The sequence below is a fragment of the Penicillium taxi genome (assembly GCF_028828555.1).
Source record: "Penicillium taxi strain IBT 34144 chromosome Unknown utg000005l_segment0_segment0, whole genome shotgun sequence".
In the NCBI taxonomy this organism is placed as follows: domain Eukaryota; kingdom Fungi; phylum Ascomycota; class Eurotiomycetes; order Eurotiales; family Aspergillaceae; genus Penicillium; species Penicillium taxi.
Window position 1 is genome coordinate 3604858 of NW_026643207.1, and position 22056 is coordinate 3626913.

The 22056-nt window shown below is 46.7% G+C and overlaps 5 protein-coding genes across 5 annotated transcripts; 2 read left to right on the plus strand and 3 right to left on the minus strand.

Annotated features, from left to right (window-relative positions):
• Nucleotides 1–220: 220 nt before the first annotated feature.
• N7495_008647 (extracellular serine-threonine rich protein) lies at nt 221–4091 on the minus strand (the record flags this gene model as incomplete). The annotated part of the gene is made up of 3 exons (XM_057211298.1): nt 221–3754; nt 3811–3960; nt 4032–4091. 3 exons carry the CDS (start codon nt 4089–4091, stop codon nt 221–223), a joined length of 3744 nt encoding a protein of 1247 aa, XP_057060841.1.
• A 2735-nt stretch (nt 4092–6826) lies between these two features.
• On the minus strand, nt 6827–8704 carry N7495_008648 (uncharacterized protein; the record flags this gene model as incomplete). The annotated part of the gene is made up of 1 exon (XM_057211299.1): nt 6827–8704. One exon carries the CDS (start codon nt 8702–8704, stop codon nt 6827–6829), a length of 1878 nt encoding a protein of 625 aa, XP_057060842.1.
• A 1868-nt stretch (nt 8705–10572) lies between these two features.
• On the minus strand, nt 10573–12035 carry N7495_008649 (uncharacterized protein; the record flags this gene model as incomplete). The annotated part of the gene is made up of 3 exons (XM_057211300.1): nt 10573–10949; nt 11000–11594; nt 11661–12035. 3 exons carry the CDS (start codon nt 12033–12035, stop codon nt 10573–10575), a joined length of 1347 nt encoding a protein of 448 aa, XP_057060843.1.
• Nucleotides 12036–14956: 2921 nt separating this feature from the next.
• N7495_008650 (putative alkaline lipase) lies at nt 14957–16077 on the plus strand (the record flags this gene model as incomplete). Its single annotated transcript, XM_057211301.1, has 6 exons — nt 14957–15038; nt 15094–15221; nt 15277–15340; nt 15394–15764; nt 15816–15860; nt 15928–16077. The coding sequence occupies 6 exons, from the start codon at nt 14957–14959 to the stop codon at nt 16075–16077; spliced, it is 840 nt and encodes a 279-aa protein (XP_057060844.1).
• A 2384-nt stretch (nt 16078–18461) lies between these two features.
• Nucleotides 18462–19412, plus strand: N7495_008651 (BTB/POZ domain-containing protein; the record flags this gene model as incomplete). Its single annotated transcript, XM_057211302.1, has 3 exons — nt 18462–18622; nt 18701–18856; nt 18908–19412. 3 exons carry the CDS (start codon nt 18462–18464, stop codon nt 19410–19412), a joined length of 822 nt encoding a protein of 273 aa, XP_057060845.1.
• Nucleotides 19413–22056: the final 2644 nt, after the last annotated feature.

Consider the following 22056-nt stretch of genomic DNA (forward strand, 5'->3'; position numbering starts at 1 on the left):
CGGGTTTTCAATTAGAGTGCTAAATAGATATAGAAAAAGAAATCCGAATGGATAGTTCGGCCCTATCCTCAAATCTAAAGCCATGCAGCTATTAGAGAGTGAAAAATCGAGATCAATCTAAGTTCTGCGCACTTGTGATAAAATAATGAAACGAAATGAAATTAGGGGAGCAATGTCACATGGGGATTAAGAGCTCGTAGCAAAGAGTGAATCAAGCCCCTTAGAGCATCAGTGCCATGAAGGTAGCAACTGATCCGAACAGGAGGCTGGAAGCAATTGACAGGCTTGAGGCCGAGTTGAACACGGGCACAGATGAGGAAGATGCGCTCGCGCCGGAGCCAGTGCTAGCACTGGGAGTGGCGCCGGGGGTGTAAGAGACGCGCAGGCTAGATGAAGAGCCTGAGCCGCTGCCAACGGGGGAAACTCCGCTAGGATAGGATCCGACGGGGCCACTAGGGGCAGCGGCTCCACTGAGAGCGGCGGCTCCGCTGGGGGCGGCAGCGAAGGTGGTCACGGCTCCAGCGGCGGTGCTGGTCACAACGCTGGGTAGGGGAATGGTGACGATCTGGGTGCCGTAGGTGACGGTGGTGTAAGCACCAGCAGCACCAGAGACAGTGACAGTCTCACCGGCGCTAGCACCAGCAGCTCCAGAGGCAGTGACAATGGCACCAGAACCAGTAACAGTGACGGTCTCACCGCTAGCTCCAATGTAGGTGGAAGCGGAAGCACCAGAAGAGCCGGTGGCAGCAACGACGGGGATAGTCGAGGTGGCAGTCACAGTCTGGGTGGAAACAGTGCTAGTGGTCTGGACGAAGGTGGCACCGTTAGAGGTGGCAGTCTGGGTCACGGGGCAGATGGTGGTGGTCTCGTAAGTGACAACAGTGGTGGTATACTCCTGGGGAGCGCTGGATGTGGCGATAACACCGGCGGGGCCAGAAGGAGCAGAGCCACTGGCAGTCACGGCGGGGATAGTCGAGGTGGCAGTCACAGTCTGGGTGGAAACAGTGCTAGTGGTCTGGACGAAAGTAGAGCTGCCGGAGGTGATGGTCTGGGTCACAGGGCAGATAGTGGTGGTCTCGTAAGTAACAACGGTGGTCACGGACTCTCCGGGGGAAGAGCCATTGGGAGACGAGCCAGTAGGGGTACCAGAGACAGCAGGGGCAGTGACGGATCCGGAGGGCGAAGAGCCGGAAGGAACAGTGCCAGAGGGGCTAGAGCCACTGGCAGTCACGGCGGGGATAGTCGAGGTGGCAGTCACAGTCTGGGTGGAAACAGTGCTAGTGGTCTGGACGAAAGTAGAGCTACCGGAGGTGATGGTCTGGGTCACAGGGCAGATAGTGGTGGTCTCGTAAGTAACAACGGTGGTCACGGACTCTCCAGGGGAAGAGCCATTGGGAGACGAGCCAGTAGGGGTACCAGAGACAGCAGGGGCAGTGACGGATCCGGAGGGCGAAGAGCCGGAGGGAACAGTGCCAGAGGGGCTAGAGCCGCCGGGGGCGGTGCCAGTGGGAGTAGCAATGACAGAGGTCGAAGTCAAGGTCTGGGTAGAGACAGTGCTAGTGGTCTGGACGAAAGTAGAGCTACCGGAGGTGATGGTCTGGGTCACGGGGCAGATAGTGGTGGTCTCGTAAGTAACAACGGTGGTCACGGACTCTCCAGGGGAAGAGCCATTGGGAGACGAGCCAGTAGGGGTACCAGAGACAGCAGGGGCAGTGACGGATCCGGAGGGCGAAGAGCCGGAAGGAACAGTGCCAGAGGGGCTAGAGCCACTGGCAGTCACGGCGGGGATAGTCGAGGTGGCAGTCACAGTCTGGGTGGAAACAGTGCTAGTGGTCTGAACGAAGGTTGAGCTACCGGAGGTGATGGTCTGGGTCACGGGGCAGATAGTGGTGGTCTCGTAAGTAACAACGGTGGTCACGGACTCTCCAGGGGAAGAGCCATTGGGAGACGAGCCAGTAGGGGTGCCAGAGACAGCAGGGGCAGTGACGGATCCGGAGGGCGAAGAGCCGGAAGGAACAGTGCCAGAGGGGCTAGAGCCACTGGCAGTCACGGCGGGGATAGTCGAGGTGGCAGTCACAGTCTGGGTGGAAACAGTGCTAGTGGTCTGAACGAAGGTTGAGCTACCGGAGGTGATGGTCTGGGTCACGGGGCAGATAGTGGTGGTCTCGTAAGTAACAACGGTGGTCACGGACTCTCCAGGGGAAGAGCCATTGGGAGACGAGCCAGTAGGGGTGCCAGAGACAGCAGGGGCAGTGACGGATCCGGAGGGCGAAGAGCCGGAAGGAACAGTGCCAGAGGGGCTAGAGCCACTGGCAGTCACGGCGGGGATAGTCGAGGTGGCAGTCACAGTCTGGGTGGAAACAGTGCTAGTGGTCTGAACGAAGGTTGAGCTACCGGAGGTGATGGTCTGGGTCACGGGGCAGATAGTGGTGGTCTCGTAAGTAACAACGGTGGTCACGGACTCTCCAGGGGAAGAGCCATTGGGAGACGAGCCAGTAGGGGTACCAGAGACAGCAGGGGCAGTGACGGATCCGGAGGGCGAAGAGCCGGAGGGAACAGTGCCAGAGGGGCTAGAGCCACCGGGGAAGGAAGAAGCTCCAGCAGAGCATGCGGTGCAGACGGTGGCAGTGGAGGTGATCCGGACAGTGGAACCGCTGCCAGCAGGGGCGCTTTCTGAGGGAGCTGAGCCAGAGGGAACTGAGCCAGAGGGGACTGAGCCAGAGGGAACTGAGCCAGAGGGAACTGAGCCAGAGGGAACTGAGCCAGAGGGAACTGAGCCAGAGGGGACTGAGCCAGAGGGAACTGAGCCAGAGGGAACTGAGCCAGAGGGGACTGAGCCAGAGGGGACTGAGCCAGAGGGAACTGAGCCAGAGGGAACTGAGCCAGAGGGAACTGAGCCAGAGGGAACTGAGCCAGAGGGAACTGAGCCAGAGGGAACTGAGCCAGAAGGAGCTGAGCCAGTAGGGCTAGTCTCAGCAGGAGAAGTAGGCGAGGTGCTCTGGTCAGGGGCACCGGGGGTACCAGAAGCACCAGCAGAGCAAGCAGTGCAGACAGTAGCAGTGGAAGTGACACGAACAGTCGAGCCACTGTCAACAGGGGAGCCACCAGCAGGGGACGAGCCAACTGGGGAGACACCGGTAGGCGATCCCGAGGGAGCTGCACCACTAGGAGTCTGAGAAACTGGAACAATAGTAGTCAAGATAGGGACCGAAGACAGACGAGTAGAGCGGTAAGGGCAGTCAGTGACACTCTCAGCACAGCTGTAGTCAGTGATAGTGCGGGTAGAGTAGACAACGGAGGTGGTCAACTCAGGAGTAGTAGCAGCCTCAGGAGTGGTAGCAGGGGCTGGGCTGCCGATGGCATCAGCTCCGGAAGGAACGACAGTGGTGGAGGCGATCAGGGAAGCAGTTGAGCTAGAATCAGCGCCACAGTCGAAGGCAACGTTGTAGATACCGAATTCGCAGGACTCTTCCGAAGAGGACGAGGGGAGCTCGAATTGGACGGAAGTAGCACCGGCACACTGGTCGTTAGAGATGGTGGTGCCAGACTTGGAGCAAGACTTCGTGGTCTGACAGGTTGAGCCATCACCAAGGTGGTAGATGATGTTGATATCAGTATCCTTGTCAGTAGCGATCTTGAAGTTGGAGATCGAGAAGCCGGAATCCTCGGAACCACAAGAGAAAGTAGGAGTAGACGAGCTGCTACCGCTGCTGCTGCTGCTGCCCTTGCTGACGGTACCAGTGATGCATTTCTGCTGTGGGATTTATCAGTATCAATAGAAAGACAAGAATATGAAACATTGAAACTTACGCCACGCTTGGAGATGCTGCTGCCGAAGCTGTTGCTGCACTTGAAGCCGGAGAAGTTAAAGCCACCATAAGATTTGAACGAGCCAACAGACAGGTCCGACCAGTCGAAACCGCTCTTCTGATGCTCGTTACAGGTGTTGGCGGAATTGTGCTAGTCAATTCATTAGTATCTGTTGTCGTTGTGGGCGATATCAAAAAAGGTAAACATAAGGCATAACATACAGTTGCGGCTTCACCCGCGGCCAACAAGGCCGCAAAGGCGATAGCAGTGAAGGTCTTCATCTTGAATGTTTGATTTCCTATTGAAACCAGAGTTCAAGACCAAGTTAAATAAGGAGAGTGATGTGTTGTATTTCAGATATGAACGAAGGAACAGGATCGAGTGGTCGAGTGACAGTGAGAAGATTGATGAAACCAAGTTTGATCAGCGAAAGTATTCTAGTAGATAGAGATATAGCGAGAGAGAGTCGAAGATAACGAGAGAATTGGAAGTCAAAGTGATGAAAAAGGAAAACAATAAGAAAGATAAATTGTTGGACCCTGTCCTAAACAATAGAATGAATGAACCCTACAAAAGTGGAAGTACTTTGGGGCTTGAGGGATACCTTCGCTCTTAAAGTACAAGAACAACCCCAGAAATTAGTCTGTTTATTTCTGATTATTTGATTTTTCCTCCTTCCGTATTTCCAGTTGGTACCTGCGCTAACTTGGACTTTCTAAGACATCTCGTCACGGTGGGTAAATATGGTCTTCCAATCAGCAGGGCGCTAGAGTAGAAGATGAAACTTGGACTGACCATATGGAAGTCAGGAGATCCAGTCATAGTGAGTGGAACCTATAGTTAGGGTCCATCCTTCCATAGCGGCTATCAAAATCACCCACATTAAGATAGTCGCGGCTAGGACCAATAATGGGCAGAAGTGAAAGTAAATTTAAAAATAAATCAACGTTGTGATCGACCTGAAGAGAAGCATCAATCGAATGCTTAGGAGGGTCAGCACATGCATATATGCAGTTCCCTGTCTAATGTACATATGTACTCAGGTACTATCTAGATAGGTACTTCGTCATAGCAATTTACTACGGATACATGGAGGCCCGGATCTCATGAGGCCATGAGGCGGCCGAGATCCAACCTGATAGAATACAAAAGAAAGGGTCTGAGTGGGGGCTCAAACAAGGAAGTAGTTCGGAGCAATGAACACAAAGAGTTAGTTACTCTGTAAGTAGTACTTAGGTAAGCCAGCGGGGTGAATAGAGAGGGGCGTCTCGCTTTGAGTAACTACAGGCTTTGTTTTCCCCACAGATCTTCATTATTCATCCCCCTTTACAAATTTCTTTTCTTTTCTTTTTGTGATTCAGCATTCTTAATCACTTTATTTTTGCAGTGGCGGGTATAATATGAAGTATGAAGTATGAAATATGAGGTCAGAGTACATGATTTCCCTTATGGATGTGTACCATAGATATCGAAGTATCTATTCAGGGGTACAGCAACAACATCGTCAATGTCAGGAGTTTCCCCCCCTAATTATTGGGCCCATGCCTAGTTATGGAGTAAACAATGGGCTCAATGGAGCCATCGCTCACTTGTTCCTGAATCCAGTTCTGTTCTAGGACGATTTACTTCCGATCCTTTGGAGTGACTCCACCGCCAGGCATCATCTACCAGTGAAGAGGGGCAAAAAATAGGGACAAATAGGGAAAAATAGGAAAAATAGGGAAAGTGGATTACTAAACGGGTACTCCGGCAACCTTTCAAACCGAACTGATCCCAAAAATGTGAAAGCGTTTGAATTGTGACAAGCTCCGACTGGATTTGGAGGAACCCTTGTTTCAGGAAATGAGTATCTCAAAATTGAATTGGTGAGTTTACCGCTCAAGTTACTACCGTACCTTTTGTTTCATCGTGTGACACGGTAAACGGCGGCTATAAATAGTATTGACTGAGTGGCCCCAAGTAGTCCGTACTCCAAGGCCTTGGATCAATACTATACTCTGTTACTAAGTGGTCAGTAGTATTCTCTTTTCTCTGATGATGGCGTATTGTTGCATTTACTTTCCAGAGCTCCTGTTCCTCTCAATCCTGCAACAGACATGGTGGCTGGCGGCTTTGAACTTGAAATTGAGTTTCTAATCCACCACTAACCTGATCAAGCAAGTCCTTCAGTCCCTGAGCTAACAGCTCAGTCAATAGCCAAGATTGTGACATGTTCCCTTAGACCCTGTGATGATAGTCTAGACCTTTCAAATTTCACCAAATGACCTCAGGAATCCTCAGGTACACATTACAACGAAATTAAAAATTCGTGACAGGTAAACGGCATGGAGGAGTCGGGGCCTCGATATATATATGTCAGATTTAATCTACCTATGAGGCTGATTGATTAATCTGCTACATGTCGGACGTCTTTGGACATCTGCAAGGGATCGGAACCTCGCTACAGTCAAAATTCACAATGTTGATTTGTTGAATGAATACTCTGCGGGTACCTGCCCAGGTCCGTGACGAATGCAATATATTTTGGAACTTTTTTTGATATTGGCTAATCTTCAATACCTAAAGCAGACATCCGGGTCTCATAAGAAAAAATAAAATAAAAAATAAAATAGAAGAAAAGAAATTGCAAACATTGTAAACATCTCCGCTTTCTTTAGGAATACGGAAAAGATACTAAACATTTAAAATAGAATAAAAGCATGGACCAAAGTATTAGCATACCCAAATGCAATCAATCAAAACTAGATCAGGGCATCTGATCGTCCTTTTGAACACAACAGGAGAAAGAAGCAAGATGACATGGTCATATGCCATATCAAGAAAGCAATGGAATCTTGAAGACACAAAATATTCTTTTTTTGCTGTCTTCCGAGAGCATAAGTCTGCCAGCGACTCGAAACATAATATTTCCATGGAACGTGCGATGTAAAAGAAATCCAAACTTCGTGGAATCGTAAAAGGTTCGGCTTGTTCGAGGCCAAACCTTGCAATACGTCTATTTGAGAGAGCATGCTGCTTAAAAGGGAAGTTGACTGCGATGTTGGGCATCCATCAGCTTGCGTCGCACAGCCTCACCGCCAGGGTAGGCACTGGCCTTGCGCTTCCGAGTGGGTGTACGCTGGTCAGCATGTTTGGTGTGTCGGAACACGCTGGCAGGTCTTGAGGGGGAGTTGGCAGGCATGAACTCGCGGTGCTGGGGAAGACGGAGCAGCGCCTGGTAACGGTTGTTGTTGCGGCGGAAAGCTGTGACTATGCCCTTGTCAAGGTGGTTCAGGAAGCGCTCTGCATTGCTATCCGGTTGCGCCTCAGAGTTGCGGCTAGGAGTGGGTGTGCCACTGTTCTTGCGAGTTTTTCCACCAGTCCTGGGGGAGAGGGCCTCATCGTTGGAGTTTACCTCATCCTCGTCGGAAGAGCCATTGCCGAAATCGATAAAGTCATCTACATTGAGAGAAGCCTCCGGATCATCCTCATCATCGTCTTCATATGAGCTGTCAATGGCAAAATCGCGGGATGGATAAAACGCTTCTGGTGGGCCCATGACTTGGCCACCTGGAGTGAGGTCATTTCCCAGAGCGGTCATCATCAGATTGGCACTTGAAGCGAGCATGGGACTGAAATCGGCGTGATTTGGTGACGCAAGGGCATCGGTGTCACTTTCATCAACCAACTGCAGTGTAGTCTGGCGGGGACTGTTGGCGGCTGTACCAGGCATGCTATTGGCAGCAGAGTCTAACCAGTCGTGTCGGGAAGAGGCATATGCTGGGATGATGACGAGATGCTTTCCAGTGACATCGACCAGGGCCACGGGTTTGTTCGGATCAGCCTTGAATGTGCCCATGATGGGGCCTCGACGGCGCGGAGGGACATCGGTCTTGTCATCAGTCGGGGCAAGAGAGTCGGTAGAGTCTCTACGGAGGAGAGAGCGAGGGTGGGTTATAGTAGCAGGTGGTGGAAGATCTTCATCAGTGGTGTCACCATCATCGGACTCATAACCACTGAGACTGCCCTCGGATGAACCGTCGGACTCGACATGGTAAATATTCGAATGACCATAGTCAGCATCACCGTACAGCTCTTCAGATTGTCGGCGATGACTGCGGTGGTGATCATTGTCGCTCTCAATCATGCGGCGCAACTGAGGATCTAAAGAATCCTGTTGCAGGAAATCACCAGGGATCTCATCATCCGTATGGGATTCGCTATCGGAAGATGAGTCCGAGCGCTCCTCAAAATGAACACGTCGGGCCGCAGGTGTCTCCACTGCCTCGCTGACAAGATCAGTCTCTCCGAAAGGGTCCATGGCACTGTAGAGGTGCTCGTCATCAAAGAATGAAGCAGCAGGCAGAAACATGGAGTCACCGAAAACCTCCGCACTTTGCCAGTCCACAGTTTCTGACGTCGGCAAGATACGAGATGAACGTTCTGACTCCATGATCACCCTCTCTTCCATCTTTTCGAGATCTTGTTCTTCATCCTCATCTGTGATGTAGTCCACGGCGGCATATACATCGTCTGAGCCCTCCTCCGAGTCACTGGCATCGCTACCAAACTGCCCATCGGAGTCTTCATTCTTGGTAAAACGTCTTTTCTTGCTTTTCACGGGCTTACGGGACTTGGTTTGACGACGGTTGCAAGCCAGGACATGAGCTAATGGTCTGTCTTCTTCGTCATCCGCATCATCTTCCGATGCATCCGCTTCGTCACTCAGGTCCTCCAATGATGAAACGGATGATACACTTGAGACGGAAGACGATGATGCCCTCCGTTTTCTGTCAAACGGATTGGTCTTACTCGACTTTTTTGATTGTCCACCATTATTTAGCGAAACTTCTAGGGGGGTTTTAGCAGAGCCTTTGGGGGCACGCTTGGAGCCATAGTGATTTGATTGCGGCATTTTGAGGATTGCGGTGGTTGAGTAGAAACTTAAAACTTTTTTTGGTAGTTCGGGAAGTAGAATGTTTTGGTAGTGTTTTCACAGACGGGATGGATGTCCGTAGGAATGAAGTTCGATGGAGAGGGGAATGTGATTCGTCGGAGTTCAGAAGATCGGATGATTGTAGGGGAGGATTGTAGATTAGGTGGTGAGTATGAGGGTGGGGAGTAGGGTAGTAGTTGACTTCGGGGGTGGCAGTTTAAATTTGGAAGTGCCTCATAGTCCGAAAAGGACGTTCAGGTACTCTTTCTGGGACTGTACTTGGGGGCAATTTCGGCGTTAAGCAACGTCGAAAGAGGTAAAAAGATATCGTCAAGTCAGAAAAGTCGGAGCTACTGGACTGGGAAGCTGGCAGGATCAGGCTTCCCAGCGAGAAGTTTACAGCTCAACGAAAGCCATTTTGGCAGTTATTCTTGACGGGTATCTTTGAGGGGGGCTAGACAGTGCAGATATGCAGTGTAAAGAGGAAGAGTATAGTCTCTGGAAGTCTGTTGGAATAGAAGAAAAAGAGTAGAGGCGGAGGAGGCAGAAGGGGGATAAACTATCGTTTTTTTCCCGGTCATAACGTAAGTGGGGAATGACGGCCTGATTGGTTGAACTACTCGGACTCTCCATTCGCTGGCCTCCAACTTCACCGCATCTTTCTTCATCTTTACTGCAATTGGCTTGGAGTAGTTCAATCTATTCTAGAATAGTAGTTCTTTTAAGATATCGTCTACGATCTACTGCATTCCTACCAATCAAGTCTTTACAGAATGGAGGGGCAGAAGCCTTTGCAAAGCAGATCAAGCACAGTGATAATCCTGCGGGTCCCGAAGCCACTCCTTTAATAGGACCAGGGATTAGGTATCAGGACTTTGATCTTCTTTGCTTTTGACCTGCAGAGTCGGGCGCTAAGCAGGAGCTGACTTGATCTATCCTCACGGCGATGAATCATTTTATGACTCAACCAGGTAAAGTACCAAAGTTCTATATCAAGTTTATTGGCTATTGAGGGTATTTACCTACTTCGGTCACTCAGATATAATTTTCATGGTGGCAAGATTAGGAGTCATCTTGGCTCCGACCTGGTCTTCGGGAACCTGCAGAACCACCGTTGCACTCGTTGGAGGCGGTAAGCATGGACAACGTGACCGAGGCTTGCGATAGATCAGATCTATGATCTGTATAGTTACGTAGTAGTATTTTTTACTCTACTTTCTACTTTCCAACTTTTTCCCACGTACTTCCGAGTAAACTACAGAATACGGAGTACTCCGTCCTGTAACGCAAGTGTTTCCCCTCATCTCGATTCTAAGCCCCGCCGTGTGGATAGAAATTTCGGCCAATCAGACTCTATTATATTAGGGAAAATAGCACAGTTTATCTTTCGTCTACCATAATTTAATTTATTATCATGCTGACAGTTGAGATTGTTGAGAGACATCCACTACCAGTGGTCGAATGTTTGGATGAACGTACTACTTGGTACGAGATCAGAAGTCATCCTATCTACTACAACTACTGTGGCATGATGTTGTGGTTCCTTTCATTAGTCATTACGTAGTAGAAATTAATTATTTAGTTAATAAATAAATAGAAAAATTTGAAACTTTTAAAAAGATTAGTCATTCGTTTTATAACGTGAACTGTAAATAAGAGCAGAAAACGTGGAGCTCAATGTCGACGATCAACAAACCGAACAAACGTATATCAGATTACCTAACAGAAACTACTTTGGGTCCATAAATCATCATCCAAGTTGCCACTCTATATCGCCACTTCCTAGGCTACCGTTGAACCTCATAATATGGAGTACGGAGTATTCCATCCGGCATCACGTCTTTTGATCAAGTTCCCGGGTAAGGGGAAATACTTTCAGGAATCGGCTCGTTCTTGGACCGGGTCCAATATGCGAGGCGAGACTTTGATCGAGTCGGGATGCCGGGGCGAACATTTTCTTGGTTCGGGCTCTGGGCCGGCTCCGAGACATCTATTTCCGTTCCCGACGATGCCCGAGCCTGCTCTACCTTCTTCACACCCTCTCGAATCTCATCGGTTGAGGCTCCCTGGGGTGCTGTCGTAACAAGTGTCTCCGTGGGACGGATCTTGCCTTCTGATGTCTCCGCATTCAGCTTCTGTATCTCCTCCTCAGTCACGATGCGTTCGTTTTCAAGACGGACTTCACGTCCGCGTTTATGACAGTACCACAGAACGAATAGAAGTACTAATGTGGTGTTAGCATAATATCGAGGTAAAATTCATCAATCCGCTTACTGAACAACGCCAGTGACCACAGAATGTTCAATCCCATGACTGCCGGGAACCGAGCACGCAAAAATGCCATAATCGACCGCAACATGCCAACCATCGCAGCTGGTTTAGAGACAAGCTCTTTCAAGCTGGGCATACCAATCTTCTCTGCAGCCGATGCTGCCTTGCCAACATGCTCCATGTTGACACCACTGCTGCTAGCTTTTGAGGCTGCCACAGCGAGCATCTCCGGAGCCAGGGTTTCTGTCCATTTCGCAGGAAGCTTCTCAATCAGATTTTGCAGGAAGCTCGGCAGCTTGGTATATGTATCTTGCAGCTGGCGGTTTCCGTTTGTCAGAAGCATTTCTAGGTCGTGGTATGCAGTGGGAACACCATTTATTAGGTCCTTGAAGATCAACTTGAACTTTCGCAGCAGCTCTTGCGTCTCGGCGCTTATGGAGAATACCCGATTGTTGTCCGCTGCCAGATTCAATCGCTCAAGGACATCCGTAATGTCCTCCAGATCCTTTTTGTCTTCCTGTTCATTGCTAACTGGCGTTTCCGTCGTTGCCAGGGTTGGGGATCGCTTTTTGCTCTTGTCTGCCGACGAATCTTTGCCCTATACAGATAAAAGGCATTAGCATGTGTAGATTCGTAAGTGATTGATTAGTGAAAGGTTGCATACCTTGATTACAGAGTTCTTTCTCCCAAATATGCTCCATCTCTTCTTCTTCTCAGGGGCTGAGAAAGTTGGTGATTTTGACGCCTCCAGTGTTGACCCAGCTGAGTCTCCTTTGTGACCTGCTCTCCTTCCTGCCTCGCCTAGTGTTTTTCCGAAGTCCTCAGCTGGGGAAGCAGGGAGTGGAATATCTTGGGCGCCTTCGTCCAAAACAACCGACTTAGAGTGTTCGACAGGAGTCTTAACCACATCATTCTCAGAAGACTGATCCGTGAGATGCTGCAAGTAGACCGCGTCCTCATCGGTTAGAACAGGGTCATACGACCTCGTAATCTGCGAAGAGCGTCGCCGGTTCCTGAGCTGGTTGATATACTGTGACATGATAGAGAGTGCGAAACAGTTATCGTGGATCTCTCAGTTCTCAGTGCTGAAAGCAGGTGAGGTTGCCAAAGATGATGCGGCCAGCCGCAGCAGGGGTTCGAGCTTCGGGCACGCGCCGGTTGATAGATCACCTTATTAGGCAGCTAGGGGTGCAGAAATATCAGAAATATTAGATTTTACTGAAACATGTCTTCCTAAATGTAGCGACCCAGACTCTTCCAAGAAAAAGATAGATGAGGACGCTTCAATAGGGTTTGCGTTGTTTCTACTTACAGATGGATGATATCATCGTGGCTGATGCGGGGGATCGATTTCCCCACGATTTGCACCGCCACATCGATTTATGCAAGTGAAAGCGAGATACCATGGACGTAAAACTGTCATTACAGTTTTCAAAAAAGTAGTGTGACTGAGTGTTAATTAGTTCCCAAATGCACCACAGAGGTCAAGAGATGAAATAGTTCTCTAATTTTGATTTTGTAACCTGGAAAGTTCGATCTACCTATTTATGTAAGCTGTATTTGAACAAATCTAAAATGATGAGGTCTACAAGACCTCGGAAATGGGGAGCCCCAGGAAGATAAAGCCACGGTCATATCTCCCAGATGCCAGTCCTCCTCTTGATCATCCTCGGGAGTTTCCACTCATCAAACTTGGAATTTCCTATTTGGATGAGAATCAATAAAATTCCAAATATGAGACTCATCCCGATGTCTTCTTTTATCCGACTTTCCGGATCGTAGACACCCACGTGCTCAGATAGTATCCTAACGAGCGATCTTAACTACTCATTTACCTAAGTAGGTATACTACCAACCATGCTGAGATCTAGAGCTCAAGGGCACGTCCACGTATATTACTCCCCAGGGCTCTAGGTGGATTTACGAAGTATAGAGGTCCCAAATACCAACGTAGCTTTTGGATTTCAGACTTATCAGTCTATCCATGTATATATTCACATGTTAGTCAAAATGACTCCTGTGGACCCTGCCCCGGACCTCGGGCTTCAGGAACCAAGTGGACTTTTAGATCTATGGGAGATTCCAACCTCATGTGGAAAGTTCCAAGGCTCAAAATGGTGCAATTCCTCGACATTAGTAGCAACTGAGCGCCCTCTAGGTATACGCCAAGGACTGGCAAGGTTGATACTAAGTTTCATCTTCATCCGGCAGATAAATAGATAACATTTTCAGTGTCGATCACCATGTTGACCAGAAGTGGGGCATAAAGACTGGCCAAGCCCGCGGCCACTACCTAAAATGACAAACCACCGAGCTAAATACTGGAGCTGAAACGAGAGACTCATTTTTGAGATGGTTTGTGTTCTCTATCTATCCGAGCCGTTCAAGAGATATTCACTCTTTTGTGGAAATCTAGACTGATATGGATTCATCCGAAGGGACTTACAAGGTTTCCGGCCCCAGGGGTTGGCTGAATATTGTGAATGGGCGGATTCTCGAATTTCAGTAGTAAGAATCACCCCAGCAAAATCAACAACTATACATATGCAAATCCTTCAAAATTAGGCTTACATCAAATTATTGTCGGTTGACAATATTACCGGACAGGCAGTCTACTATAGTAGAGGTATGCGAGTGGGAAACCATGTGTCTACCAAATGATAGCTACTTGGTCTATATAGTCTGTTTACTAAGTCATGTTTCCGCCAAGTTTTAGCATCATCCGCATATTGCAAATGGCGTTGGCTTCATCAATTAGCTTAGAGATTGATTCATCTGTTGATTCCAATCAGAAAGAGGCGTAGTAAAAATCCCCCAGTAGGACGGTTTACGGCATTTTATGCAAAAAGGTAGTCGCATTTATGGGGGTAAAATTCATTGTAGCGGAATATTTTCAACGCCGATACGCGAAGCCTGATATAGAGATCACATTGCAAGCTTTCATCGGCTTATTTCTCCGATCTGTTTGCCCCATCGGTCACATGACCTAAGTCATATGTCAAAGGTCCGATACGGGATAACGCCCTCCCCGTTTTCGTCTTTTTGCTGTTCGTCGAAGTTGTCGATGTATTCTTCCACGGCTTCTCGGTGAGACCCGGTTTTCGTAGTTCCTGATACCCAGCGTCTTCACTACGCTGCGCCATTCGTAGCAAGTTTTCGTAGTCTCCTCTAGCCCGGGTCTCCATCTGAATCTGCGTCAGAGTCAGATCCAGCGTCTATATGCCTAAACTGCTCAAGGCCAAAAGACATTAAGAAGCTTCGACAGGCCTACTTACATAGACCACTATCCTAGTTTTCCACCTAGTAAATTCAAGGCTTCAAGTTTAATGTGCGCCAGGCCTCTCCCCATACGTGTCTCTTAGTTTACTCCTTAGGTTTATGCTGTACGTAAGCAGGATCCATAATGTGTGTATTTAAGCGGGATTTCATCCCTAGATAGACAATCCAGTTTCGTTAACCAATCTGGTTGGACGGTCAAAAATCTCATTTAACATCATATGTTGAACTTACAAAACCGAATAATCTAATAGGAGTAAAATCGTGTCTAGATTCTCAAAGTGGATTCTAGATATTCAAAGTGGATCCTTGCAAACTATGCAAACATACCACGGTTTGACATCATATGACATCCGAATAGTAGTACAACAGTCATTGACCTCAAATTGACAGCCTAGCAACAACATTTCTACTCTATAATCTTAATCTAGAGATAGCATGCACCCAATTCTCCAGCTGCTATCCCACGTGCCCAACCGGGCACCGGGGAAGTTCCAATGTTGTTCACCGGAGCACTGCCAAAGTACCCCGGTTCGCGGTATCTTTGCACATGTAGAAGCTGTTTGAGCTAGCGTCAATAATTTAGCACTGAGATTCTGGTTCTACTCAATAGGGGGCTTCTCCTGGTAGGATAAATATCAGTAAAAAATCTTCTCTACTATCAGTATCTGTCATATCTCAATCATGCTCTTCAAAAGCTTCTTCGCAGCCGCACTCGCCTCTCAGGCAATTGCTACCCCTATCTTGGAATCACGGGCGACCTCTGGTTTGTTTATTTCATCTAGATTAACGACGGACAGTTGACTAACGTTCAATCAAAGATTCATCCGCTTTTGCCGCCCTCCAACGCGCCGCTAATCTCTCATCCGCTGCCTATACAGGATGTTCTGGCTCTGCATTCGATATCACAATTACCAAGCAGATTAATGATAACGCGTCTGATACTCAGGTTCGAACTACATCATCAACAATTATCGTCGGTCGATCATAATTAATCTTCGTAGGGCTATATTGGATACTCTAAATCAGAGAAGAAGATCTCGGTCGTGATGCGAGGCTCCACAACCCGTAATTTTGCCCCGCAGTTTGATCACAGTAGCTTTTCTGCTAACGTTCTTTAGTAATTGATATTGAAAACGATATCGACCTTGTAATGGTCACTCCAACCCTTTCAGGAGTCTCTTTCCCCACTGGGGTAAAGATCATGCACGGCATTTATAGCCCCTGGTCCGCCGTGCATCAAACTGTGATTTCGGAGGTCAAGTCTTTGATCGAGAAGTACCCCAGCTACTCTTTGGAGTCAACTGGTCACTCGCTTGGTGGATCCCTCACATATATCTCCTATATCGCTCTGGTACAGAACTTCCCTAGTAAGAATGTTACTAGCAATGCAATGGCTGCTTTCCCCATTGGCAACTCGGTCTTTGCCAAGTGGGCTGGCTCGCTCAACGGAACTCTGAACCGTGGTAACAACGCTGATGACGGTGTTCCTGTAAGCTTATCAATCGGATTTCTGGATACAACTTTACTGACCATGTCTCAGAACCTATGGACCAGTGCTCCATTCTCCCTCGTTCACTATGGAACTGTAAGTTCTCATCTCAATTCCCGAAGTCAGATCTGATCATATTGCTCACATTCAATACTTTTCGCAGGAGTATTATAGCTCAGGTACTGCTGCTAGCACTATTAAGTGCTCTGGTGAACGTGACTCGCAATGCTCTGCTGGTAATGGTCTTCTTAGTGTGAGTGCTGGCCATTTCTACAGCTTTGGAGTCGAGTTGGGCTTTGTTGGATGCAAATAAGTCATTTAAAGTGACTTGAAGCAACTCGTAGATCTCGAAGATCTTTCAAAAGTTGGAAGTCAAAATTCCAAGGTCCAACCTGTTATTAAGATTTTATCGGAAACGCCTATCAAGGTTTTGTCCGACTAGCACACTAACTATCTACATTCTGTTTGTTATTTACTTGACTTTAATGTATGTAGTAGCCATCTTACCCCCATAGTCGATCAAATCTGCGAAGAAAACGATATTATCGCTCTTTATATACCACGTATTGCTTCGTATCTTTTATAACCTTTAGATATAGGCTGTTCTTCGCCTTTAAAGAAGCTTTATAGTGCTATAGTATCAAATTAGATGCAATTTCGTGTTAGTTTTTGTAATGGCGTACGGAGATGCGGCCGGCATTATGCTCAATTCAGTGTTCTACAAGGTTGATATATATATAGAACTTGCGCATAATCTTCCTGTCGGTACACCTGTATCAAGTGTAGAATAGCTATTCGATAGGCTAACGCCCACTTCTGACACCTATCACAGGTAACGCTTTACGCCCCTATGATATCTGTGTGTCCTTTGAAGTGGTTGTAAAGTCTGGTTTTTCATTCATGGTGAGGACTAGCTATTTATCCTACAAGTTGCTCTTCTGTCTGAGACGAATGTGTTCCATCGTTTAAGACAGAATAGCTGTTAAAGACGGGACATCATAGTTATATGCATACTGTTCAAGGCTGTCGTTTGCGATGCACTCTGAACAGGGATTCGTGATGTGTCGTTTATCTGATATTCCAACTGTTGGAACCAATGGAATCTGGTTTACTGCAGTGAATGGACTCGGGAAGTGAATAGAACTAGTGGAATCGGGGGATATCCTATTCTATCGCGGGAACTGAGAATGAACACACATCTTACCGCACACTTATTACACGTACAACGTAGTAGTAATAGTGCATCGAGATCCCTGTGAACCGACACCAACACTTCCGCTCGGAAGATTATTATAGCCTTTTTGGCCCAGTGGAATAGCCTACAAGCGCAAGTGTAGATCTTTACAGTTTTATCGATAAAGATGATTTGCTTCTCATCTTCCCAAATATATGTTATAGAGCTTTTAAAGTGAATACTATAATCAATAGTTTTAAACTAAAGACTAGTTTAGATTCAAATCAGGTGTTAGATAAGTCGAATATTCGACTTGAATCTTTACCTCCACTCCCTTTAATATCAGATCCTTTAATATCAGATCGACCATTATCATTAGGAAGTGATAGTGATCCTCGCTCTATTTACACGCTCAGAAAGCTAGCGAAGTCGAAATATTATATTAATTTAGGTCTAGAATCGTCACTTAATTTGATTCTATTACCTACGAAAGGGGTGATTCAAAAATATTACGATCGCATAATTCGAACAGCTCATCATCATATGTTCTTATATGATCGCTATAGTCATTTAGAAGAGATGAACAGGAAATAAGTGAAAAAGGGGCTCTAGTAAGAAGCAGACTATTTATAAAGGTAGTTTAGGAGGCTTAGAAGAGATTAAGAATGATATTGGTGGGAATAACGATGAAGTGATGTATATCTGATGGTGAAGCTGCTTAGAATGTGTCTACTGAAACTGATTTGCCTATAATGCCTAAAACTAGGCGCCAGCTATCCTGCTCTGGGTGTGGTAAAGTATGGCATAGGGTCAATCAGTGTCAGAATTGTGCTATTTAGTTAATTTTATGGTGTTTTGGTTCTCAAATATGGGTTTAAAATTATATATTTTTTGAAATCTTGATGGGATGTTTCGAACAAGCGGGATCTATGTAAATCACCTGACAACTAAATAGCTGGGACTAATAACTATCACCACGGCCAATACCAAGCCCATGATTAGCCAAGGCGGCAGGAGAAAATAAATTAACAACTTTGAAAGTCACGACTGTCTACACTCACACTATGACTGCAGCCTGCATGTGATGTCGACTGACTCAGCCCTGATGACAACCGGCTGAGATATCACCTGACCCAGTTGTCTTACATTTTAAATACCGCGTGAACGAACCCCTCTCTTATTCTTCCTCCACGCTTGCCAGAGTTTAAAACTACAGAGTCCCAGGACTCACAAATGCCCAAAGCTATCGCCTGAAAATAGGTTTGTCCATTTTTTGATGGACAGAGCTTTTTTTTGGAGAAAAGCTTCCCTAACTCTTTCACATGATCTTGTGAACCGCAGCGTCACCGTTCCTATCGACCAACTCGTATCGCTCTTTTTGATTTCTTGATTGATGGTTTCATGATTCCAGTATTCCAACCATTCCTCTGCTAGGCTCTCTCTATAAGCCTTTGAATTATATTCTATTTCAAATCCAAGTCCTAGTCCAAGTCCAAATCCCCTCGTTCATACCTTCTCTCATCATGTTTAAGCGATCATTTAACTCAAAGGGCTTCATATCGAAGGGCCGAGCCGGCAAAGCCGGCAAAGCATCGAAGAAGAAGTTCGATGAACAGGTGAAGGATAAGATGCAGAAAGATATGGAGAAGGAGGACAAGGAGGATAATAAGTCCTTCATAGGAAGGTGATACACTGCCGAATGACTCATCTAGTTCTATGGACGAAATGAGAAGGAAGTACCTATACTAACCTGAATTCGTAGTTCACTGACCAGCCCTATCATTACGATTACGGTTGGAGAGGAGCAGCGCCTTTTCGCAGCCCATGAGGATATCCTATCCATGTCTCCATGGTTTTGTACCGCCATGAATGATATTATCCCGGAAGATGGTGCGAAGCAGCTGGCTTTGCCTGATGAGTAAGTATTTTCCTTCCACCTTAATAACTCATCATCTAATACATAGAACAGAGAGCCGGAGGTTTTGTCGTGTATTCTCGAGTTTCTGTACAAGGGAGACTACTACCCGCGCCTTCTGGCTGGCAAACGTAGCAACTCATGGCACCTCGAGAATACGAAGGATGTCCAGACCAATGATAGTACCAGTGGAACATCGAGTGAGGCGACCATCTTCCACTCAGCAGTGGGAGAGCTCATCCTCCGAGATACAGTGATATACTGCGCAGCCGAGAAGTATGGCCTGGAAGAGTTGAAGCGTATTGCATTTCGCAAGCAAGGGCTTCAGTTTGGGATTCCGGCCGACTTGATCCTCCGATCTGCTCGGTATGCGTATGACAATACCCCTGACTCGGACTCTCATCTCCGTGCACACTACCTGGCTCTGATAATCCGAAACCGCAAGACCTTTAAGAGAAGTGGAACCATGCAGATGGAAGTGGAGAATGGAGGCCAGTTATTCTTTGATCTGTTTGTGGCCATGTGCAACCACATGGATGATCTTGCGGAAATCCGGTAGGATCATTCTGTTTATTTTAGTTTCTGTACCTTTTTCATCCTGAATTGCTGAGGTCGCTACGGCTAACAGAATCTTCCTTTAATTAAGCATGGATAAATGAATTACTTACATTATAATTCTCTAGTCTCACGCGAACCCCGCGGTTATTGTTCTAACCAGTCGTCTAATTGTCATATTGCGCTTGTCTGCGTTCTAAGAATGAGATACGTCCTATTATCGTGTAGGTTCCATCTAATCCCTCTAAAAGTCTTCTGATGGCATGTAGCTGATTCTGCTAGTCTTCCATTCCATCTTATTCAGCTGCAATCACCCCCATCCATTCGAGTCACTCTTTTGGGGAAGAATTATCAGGAACTGATTGTACTTAATAATAGCCTGAGCCAGTTACTAGCTCATTAAATTGTCAAGTAGTACAGTCCCAGCAATCCAAGAATTCAATTGAATCTTCTCACAACACCTGGTCACTGGCGTAAATGAGTGTGTGACCGTCAATATAGAACTTGCTTATCCAATCACTTCTCTATGAATCACGAGAAAGAAGACTTCCTGACTAGTTCCTCGGGGATATCTACTGGATGGGATATTGCGACGCGTGATCCATTCTGAGTATAGAGATCCCTGACTGGGATTAATATCAAAGTGCGAGTGAGGAGAGCTCGGTATGAACCTTGAGAGAAGAATGATGCCACTGGCGAGACATCATATATTTTACACTCATATTGCGAAAGCGGATAGAATTCACAAAGATAACGGCCGCAAAAGGTACTTGTGCCGCTGCTGGATGATAAGTTTACTTTGGAAGTAGTGGGCGTCCCTGATAATGGTACGGCTTTAACGACTCACCCAGAGGAAGGGAGGGGGGGGGGTGCATAGTTGAAGAATCCAAAATCTGAGGTCTGAGTCCAGATTTAGTCTTTAATGTTGTGACTACACTGGCATCATATACGGGATCGACCAGATTGTTTAAGTTTGAGTCAGAGTGAACCTTCTTCTGGGTGCTCAATGAGCTATCCGCTGTAGAAATTCTTTGTAAGTTCCTATTAGATGTATATGCATCCGGCAAACAGCATCATATGTTTCATCCTGTGATTTCATCGTCTCAAGTTCCCGAGTGACTTTAGTTGTTGCGTTGTTGTGTTGTGTTAAATGGAGGAAAGAACTTGGGGATCACTCTGAGCGCACGTTCACGACCATACAGAACTTGGAATGTATTAGCCCAGCGTCATAAACATCCGAAGATGGCTATAGTGGAAGGTGGAGGAGATGATTAGATATCTGGAGGTGGCGAGGAAGGAAGAAGAAGCAGAGGAAGATTAGGATTTATAATGAAGATAATAAGATAGAAAGGCATCAAATACCAAGGAAGTGAATAAGAAGCTCTCAAGTGAGAGTTAGGGTGAGGTAAGACTAGGGTGAGTGTAAAGTGAACGTTCTCATAAAAAGGCATTATGCGGTGACTAGCTGGTATGTATTAGAAAACTTCCCATAATTAGCAGCTTTAGAAGAGTAAGCAGAACGATCAATGTAGCCTCTTGGTTGTGTAGATAATGGTATAATAAAATCATCAAATTACCCAGACGACTTTAGGTCGCTTCTTTCTGATGATTCTCCAACCTAGATGTTTTGGTGCGAATTGACAGTTCAGAAGATCTGAACTGATCGCGATCGAGAATTGTGAGGATAAAGGGCACTAAGCATAAAATGGCAAACAAGATCGTTATACAAAGGAATTGGTAAGGAATTGATGGTTAACTATGTACTGCTTTTGGAAGACCAAAACTCCATTTCAACTTCAATAATTGGATTTTACACAGTACATGTCCTTCGAGTATGCCCGGCCTTGATGACACCTTCTGCTTCTTCTTAGTAATCTTCTCAGGGTCTTCTAACTATTATCAACCTTGCAAGCCGGTCTTTGATAGGCCCCCCCCCCTCCCCCAAAAAAAAAAGGAAGCCTGCTATATTATATAAGCATAAAAGTTCAAAATCACTACTACTGTACCTATTGATACCCTGCCAGGCCACACTTCACCTAAGTATGAAAAGAACAAATTTAAAGCTTGAACACCCACACGGATAAAGTGCATATTGCATCACACCTTGTCAATGTGTTACTGCCAGCATGGGCCTCTCAGCCACCATGATAACAGTTGCAGATGACCATTAAAATGAGCCAAAATTCAGGGCGCAGGTATAATGTGACCAGTGTTATCTTACGCAACAGCTCCAAAAGCTCAGTCCTGAGAATATGTTAAATAGTTGATTCCCCGACCGCTATTACTTGGTCAAATGACGGCCCATGATAGGCTTCGCATGAGCCCGCTCCCCACTTGTCTATCGAGAAGCCACGGTTCATTTGTTGTTCTTATCTGAGCTCAACATTTGGTTCACTCTTCTTATGGGAACTCAGGAGATAGAAATATTTCCTATCAGCCACTATATTGAAAGCTCTTCTGGCTTTAAGGTGAGCTGCAAGGCCTTTTTTCCGAAGTCACATGAGACATGGAGGGTTGGAAGTCTGCTGGACTAAATCCCCTTCCTTATCCCCACTCCTATAAGCGGCAACATGCTACTAGCTGGGGTCTTGTTTTTTTAACAACGGTTTTTTTTGTTCTGTTATGGAAGGGTCAGTTGCCTCATGTGA